The sequence below is a fragment of the Apodemus sylvaticus genome, chromosome 1 (assembly GCF_947179515.1).
Source record: "Apodemus sylvaticus chromosome 1, mApoSyl1.1, whole genome shotgun sequence".
Classification (NCBI taxonomy): Eukaryota; Metazoa; Chordata; class Mammalia; order Rodentia; family Muridae; genus Apodemus; species Apodemus sylvaticus.
The window spans coordinates 194,361,425-194,369,192 of NC_067472.1; the positions used below are offsets into that span (position 1 = coordinate 194,361,425).

The window sequence follows — 7,768 nt, forward strand, 5'->3', positions numbered from 1 at the left end:
CATATGCAGTAGTGACTGGAATGTAAATGGATAATATATGTAATAAAATAATTTTCAGGAACTATTTCTCCTTTTATTTCATGAGAACACAATGTAACAATGAAGAATGAATATTTACAGTTGCTTTGAAACAACCCCTCTATATAAACCACAGTGGTACACAACGTCTACAGAAAGGCCTGGTTAATTCCCACAAATACTGAGATGAAGGGTGTACATAACACACTTCTTCATGACTATAAATGTCTGGAATGGTCAAGGAGCTGAGAGAAGTAAGTTGGATTTGGGGTGTAATCCAGAGTAAGCCAGTCCTCGGATTTGTCAAAGTCGTCAAGGATTCTTTGCCAGAGTTCCTCTGCAGATGGACCTGAACCTCGAGCCTCCTCTGGGAAATGGGTGGCAGCTTCTAGGACATCTGTAGATTCAGTCACTGGAGTAAGCCAGTCCTCGGGTATGTCAAAGTCGTCAATGATTCTTTGCCAGAGTTCCTCTGCAGATGGACCTGAACCTTGAGCCTCCTCTGGGCAATGGGTGGCAGCTTCTAGGACATCTGTAGATTCAGTCACTGGAGTAAGCCAGTCCTCGGATTTCTCCAAGTCGTCAAGGATTCTTTGCCAGAGTTCCTCTGCAGATGGACCTGAACCTTGAGCCTCCTCTGGGCAATGGGTGGCAGCTTCTAGGACATCTGTAGATTCAGTCACTGCTAGATCAGTCTGGGCTTCAACTGCTGCTGATTGACCAGAATCCCAATCTATAATGGGAGCATGGCCAACAAGCAGATCTTCCTGCTGACTACACCTGTCTGCATCACTGGCCTGATAATTATGCAGAGAAGATTCCTGGATGCAGTTGAGTTTGGGAATGGAAACCTCACTAAATGTGCCTGAACACATGGGCTCTCCATTCTCAGCAGCAACAAGAGGTATGGAACCAGGAAAGTGGGTTGATTCAAAAACTGGTTTTGAACTTCCATTGGTCTCTGGCAAAGCTTCTGTAATATTCTGGAGAGCCATTCGCTTGTACTTAGCTCGGCTGTTCTTAAACCAGATCTGGAAAAGAAAGAAGATATCAGAAGAATGCCTGTTGTCCCCTAACAGGACCACAAGGTGAAGATTTTGGATAAAAGGTGTTTGTAGAGCAATGATTCACATGTCAGAAACAAAGAAGCAGGAAACTCAAGATGGCTAAGATATTATAATAAAGTAGATTGTGTATGACCAGACAACATAAGACTGGGGAGATTGAGCCAGTGTGTCCTGTATTTTAGCAGGAGCTCTGGTGATTAGATTTCTGAGACCCTGAATGGAAACAGTGCTATTCTATATTGCTACCAGGTTGATAAAAATTTGAGTCCCAGCATTTGATTCATAAATATCCACCACCTAAAACTGTCATCACTGCCCTAAGCATTTAAGAACAAAATTAAAGTTTCTGATGGGAAAGTGTAGATTTTTGCTGTTGGATTGAGGGAAAAGAGAGGGGCAGACCTTGATGTCCCTCGCTGTCACACCAACTAACTCTGCCAGCTTCACACATTGATCCTGGTTTGGGTACTGACACTTATCAAAATGTTCTTGCAGCAGGTGCTTTTGTTTTTTGGAGTACACAATGCGTTCCTTCCGCACCTTTCTTGAAGTCACAGGGCCAGATTGATGGTCACCATATTTCTCTGACAGTACCACAGATCCTATGAGAACATGGAAACAAGATTTCAATTATGTATTTGATAACTTAGACGCCCTGAGGGTTTTTTCAAAGTAGGTAAACCTGGGCCCAGTACAGGATCTAGTTGCATTTGGATACCTGATTTTCTTGATGGTCCTTGGAACTCTTGCTGATGTAGGTCCCTTTCAGGGACTGAAAGACTTGATTGCATTGGATTTGTTGGGGTCAATATGGGACTGTAATAAACTTGAAAGGGTAAGTTCCTTGCAGTCTCTTGAAGCCTTTGGGGTCTGGTTTCTATGGGTGCACTTGAAGGCATTTGGAATTTTGGATACAAGGAGGGACCTTCAGCCCTATGTGTGTTCCGAACCTATTGGAATATGTTCTGGAGAATCTAGTAAAAGAAAACACGTCAAAAAAACGTACAGAGAGCACTGATTTACCCATCCTGCCTACCCAGCATTTGGTTTGGACTGTTACAGAGCAGGAATCAGACAGGATCTTCATTCTTTCTGAACAACTGCCTCTGTTTCCAAATCTTACAAGTATTCTCAGTATTGAAATAAATATGCACTTGGCTCCAGTATTAACAAGAGGTTGCCAGTCCAGGTAAGCTGGCAATTGAATGTTCATTTCCAATGTTTAAATTTTCCATATCCTACACTTCTGGCTGTGAAATTTTGTTGGGACAGACTACTAGCTAGTCTGCCTCTGCCCATGAAAATAAAAGCCTGAAGGCTTCACAGGATTTCTGTGGCATGCAGGGCAACTGACACAAAAGTCAAATCACAAACCCAGGAATTCTGCAAACAGAGTAAATGGACAACTGACACCAAAGTCTGAAGAACTCCCAGGGGCACTGCAGCATGCAGAAAAACTGAATCGACAGTCTGAAAGCCTGTCGGGAATTCTTTTGCATGCAGGGAAACAAAACCTACAGTACTTATGCTTCCCTGGTTAACAGCGAAACATAGGGCAACAGCTTGACAAATCCTCTCAAGAGTAAACAGTGTGAAGGCATCCCAGTAGATGTGTCACAGCCAGGGCAACATATCTCCACCTTCTCTGCCTCTCTAAAGAACCCACAATTCAAAGGTCTTCAAGAAGGCCTCCCTGAAGACACACGGCCACCAGGGCAACAAGTCACCAGTGTACATGCCCCTTTGAAGGTTCCACAGTCAGAAGATCCCACAGGAGGTTTGCCACATCCAAGGCAACTGGCCTACCATGAGACTTGAGTCAACCTAGGGACAAAAAAGAAAACTCCCAAACAGAAACACCCCAACCAGAAAAAAACTCCCTATAACCATATGACAAGAGGCAAGAGCAAGACCATGAGAAACAGAAGCCAGTAAACTTTGGCATTATCAGAAACTACTTCTCCCACCACAGCAAGCCCTGGATAGACAAATGCACTTGAAAGTCAGGAAGATGACCTAAAATCTTATCTTAATGATAATAGAATCCTTTTAAAGAAATATAAATAACTCACATAAAGAAATATAAGAAAACGCAAGTGAACAGGTAGAAGCACTTAGAGAGGAAACACATAAATCCCATAAGCAATACAGGAAGATACAATCAAAAAAGTGAAAGTTTTTATTAATGCAGTCCAAGACCTAGAATTGGAAGTAGATATAACAAAGACAAATATAGGCAACCCTGGAAATTGAAAACCAAGGAATGAGATCTGGGATAATTAATCATTACCAGGAGAATACAAGAGATAGAAGAAAGAAAGCAGCAGTCTCAACTAACCTGGACCCCCCAAGATCTCTCAGAAACTAGACAACCACCAATTAAGCGTAGACCAGCTGATATGAGGCCCCCAACACATACTCAGCAGAAAACTGTGGGACTGTACTCCCTCAGAAAAGATGTACCTATCCCCAAAAAGACTGGAGGCCCGAAGTGGTCAGGGAGTTCTTATAGGTAGGGGGTGGGTTGAATACATTCTCCCTGAGAAGGAAACTAGACTTACAGGATGTGGAACTTTCCGTGGGAGGACCAGAAGGGGGATAAAATCTGGATTGTAAAAAAGATTAAATATTTTTTAAACAAAGGAATATTATCATAATTGGAAAAACATGATCCCAGTCTCTCCTCCTTGCAGTATGACACCCTGTGACAAAATAAAGAATCAAGGGTAATGGAACATGTCCCATTTCCATGGACCCTTTCCACTCCCGTATTCTAAACAAGAGCATTGATGATCTAATTACTCTGGATGTCAGAAGGCACATACACCTAAGCCAGATCCCCTGATATTGAAGTGCTATACCAAGGACTTAGCCTTAATTGAATCTCCCTATCAAGAACCCTACCACAGGCTCCTCCTTTCATCCTCTAGAATCCAGCAGCTATACACACCCTGTTGTAACATCCAGTCTGTAGCCACAACTTAATATCTAACGGAAATATGGCCAGATCACAGACTTTTTTTGTACTCTTTTCTTTTGTGACTGAGTTTCGCTAAATGAACTATGCTGTATGTGAGTCAAACAGAACACAAGGTTGAAACAGAATTCAGAAGGATCAGCCTAACTGTTACTTCCCAAGCAGGGCTAAGACTAAAGGTGTGTAACAAAGAACTGTGCCATCCTGTAGGATTTCCTCCTAACATGGGCTCCATTGAGAAAATAAAAATTTTCCTTACTCTCTAGGAGCAATCTCAAAAAATGCGTCTCTTCTCATCCTGCTGCCAAGAGGACATGCACGTTTCCGGCCACCACTAACACCTATTTATTTCTCCAAACTTTCTCTTCTGAGACTGAGGCAGGTTCCATGTGCATGCCCCTGACTTCCTGATTCACACTATACATGCAAGCCAGGGCTCACAATTACAAAAACCCACTTGCCATTAGTGTCCGAGTCCTGGGATTAAAGGTGTGGTCCATGCATCCAAAATGGTTACAGATTTTAGATGAAGGAGGGCCTGCTCAGCCAAACACCATCCAAGATGTCACACTTTTGAGTCAGAATGCCACTACTATGCCTTATCTAGGCAATCTGGAGCCTCAATTGGTCCCAAGGTCACTTGAGATCCCATTGTCAGTTCTTTCCTTCGTCCTATAGACAGGCCTCACTATCTATTGATCCAGGCTTTCTGAACAGCCCAGGATTCAATCTTGTGCTTAGAATGAAGAATAGAGCCCCTTGAGGTCTCTTGAAAGCTCATCCATAGAGTGCCCCGATCAGGGCAAATCACTGCTCTGCACTGTTCACATTTATGGGATAGACTTGAACCATCTACTAAATTTAAATAACATCTTCTGCATGTATACAGGGCATATTTTATACTTCACCAATCAAACACCCATACAGGCTAAAAAAATCACCAAAAATCCTCCTCCACTGTCTCCCAAATTTTCCCCAACTTGATACCCCCTTTACATAGCAACCTTAGACATTTCATGCAACTCACCAATTCACCAGGAATGAAGAGGTTTCCTGTAACCTGCGCAGTCCTCTGTCTTTGAATTCTCCTTAGAAGACCTGCCCTTATATATCTCTCCTAACCTGGAATTCAAAGCCCCTCCCACCCTTTGGCTCCTCCTACTTGAAATATTCAAATCCATTATTCTCTCCCACCCTTTGATGCTACTCCAGGTGTAGCCTCATTTTATAGAACCCATGAATTTAATTTTTTTGGTTTGTAATCCTTTATTTCTTTACATTTTATATTTTACTTTTATTACTTCCCAGTTCAGCTGTTACTTTCCTCCCAGACCTCCCTCCCACAATTTTTCATCACATTCCTAATCCCATGTCTCCAAGAGAATGCCTTCCACACCAGGCCTTTGGTCTGGTTTAAATAATTTAATGTGTGTAGCCATCTTACTTTTGTTTCTGTCTGGTTTTTAAGGTATAAATATGTTCTGCATGTCTTTGTTATATAGTTTTGACTGGGAGTGCATTGAATCTGTAGTTTGCTTTTGGCAAGGTGGCCATTTTTACTACCTTAATTCTGCCAATCCATGATCATGAAAGAGATCTTTCCATATTCTGAGATCTGCTTTGATTTCTTTCTTCACAGACTTGAAATTCTTGTCATACAAATTTTTCACTTGCATACTTAGAGTGACACCAAGATATGTAATGTTATTTGTGACTATGGTAAAGGGTGTCATTACCCTATTTTCTTTCTCAGCTTATTTATCCTGTGAGTAGAGGAAGGCTACTGATTTGATTGAGTTAATTTTACATCCAGCCACATGGCAGAAATTGTTTCTCAGTTGTAGGAGTTCTCTAGTGTTGTTTTATTGTGTTGCATAAGTATACTATTATATCATCTGCAAATAGTGATGTTTTGACTACCTCCTTTCCAGTTTGTAACATTTTGACAAGTGTTACAAACTGTACCTCCTTTTGTTCTCTAAATGCTCTAGATAGATCTTCAAGTACTATATTGAATAAATAGGGAAAGAGTGGGCAACATTTTCTGGACCATAATTTTAGTAGGATTACTTCAAATTTCCTCTATTTAGTTTGATGTTGGCTTCTGGTTTGCTGTATATTGCTTTTACTATGTTTTGGTATAGGCCTTGAATTCCTGATCATTCCAAGACTTTTAACATGAAGGGATAGTGAATTTTGTCAAATGCTTTCTCAGCATCTAACTAAATGATCTTGTGGGGTATTTTTTTTTCGAGTTTCTTTATGTAGTGGATTACATTGAAAGATTTCTATATATTGAACCACACTTGCATTGCTGGGATGAAGCCTATTTGATCCTGGTAAATTACTGTTTTGATGTGTTCTTGGATTCGGTCAGCAAGAATTTTATTGAGTAGTTTTGGATCACTGTTCTCAAGGGAAATTGGTCTGGAATTCTCTTTCCTTGTTTAATCTTTGTTTGGTTTATGTATAAGCAATACTGTGGCTTCATATAATGAATTGTGAAGGATACCTCGGGTTTCTGATTTGTGGAATAGTTTGAAAAGTATCCGTAGTAGGTCTTCTTTGAAGAATTGATAGAATTCCCAACAAACACATCTGGTCCTGTGTTTTTGTTGTTGTTGTTGTTGTTGTTGTTGTTGTTGTTGTTGTTTTTGGTGGTGGTGGTGGTGGTGGTGGTTGTGGTTGTGGTGGTGATGGTGGTGTTTTGGGAAGACTGTTAATAACTGAATCTATTTCCTCACGTGTTATGGGACTATTTTGATGGTTTATCTGATCAGGTTTTAACATTGGCAGCTGGCATGTGTCTACAAAACTGCCCATTTCATCCAGATTTCCCAATTTTGTTGAGTATAAGCTTTTGTAGTAGGATCTGATGATATTTGGAATTTCTGCAGTTTCTGTTGTTATATCTCCCTTTTCATTCCAATTTTATTAATTTGCGTGTTTCCTCTATTCCTTCTTGTTAGTCTGCTAAGTGTTTATCTATCTTGTTGATTTTCTCAAAGAACCAACTCTTGGTTTTGTTGATTCTTTGTATAATTCTTTTTGTTTCTACTTTGTTGATTTTGGCCTTGAATTTGTTTATTCCCTGCCATGTATTCCCCTTGGATGTATTTGTTTCATTTGGTTGTAGAGCTGTCAGATGTTCTGTCAAGCTGCTAATGTAAGCTCTCTCCATTTCCTTGTTGGAGGCACTTAACTATATGAGTTTTCCTCTTAGCACATATTACTATTGACAGCTTTTCAGGATTTCTAGTTGCAACTGCTTTAAGAGGAGAACCTTCTAGAAAGGTTATTGTTCATTGTTTACAGGCTTTTACTGCTAAGGGACTGCCTAAAGTTGGCAAGACAGATAATGGGCCTGCATACACTGGAAACAGCTTTGAACAATTTTGCAAGGAATTTGGATTTGAACATAAAACTGAAATTCCTCATGATCCAATGGGACAAGGAATTGTTGAATGTATTTGAAAAATTAGCTTTAGAAAACAAAACAGGGTGAGTTTTAACTTCCAAGGTCACCAAAAGCACATCTCGCTTTTGCATTATTTGTTTTAATTTTTTGTAAACTGATGCTAAAGGTCAGTCTGCAGTAGATCATCGCTGGAATCCAGACACTTCCAGCTCATATGCCATGGTTAAATGTTGAGATCCTTTAACTAATACTTTGGAATGGCCCCAACCCTGTTTTAATACGGGAATG

The 7,768-nt window shown here is 40.5% G+C and overlaps 1 protein-coding gene across 1 annotated transcript; it reads right to left on the reverse strand.

Annotated features, from left to right (window-relative positions):
• Positions 1-236: 236 nt before the first annotated feature.
• Positions 237-1,984, reverse strand: LOC127683426 (homeobox protein CDX-1-like). The gene is made up of 4 exons (XM_052180657.1): positions 1,804-1,984; positions 1,488-1,687; positions 644-1,049; positions 237-373 (listed from the first exon to the last, which is right to left on the reverse strand). Exons 1-4 carry the CDS (start codon positions 1,982-1,984, stop codon positions 237-239), a joined length of 924 nt encoding a protein of 307 aa, XP_052036617.1.
• Between the last annotated feature and the right edge of the window lie 5,784 nt (positions 1,985-7,768).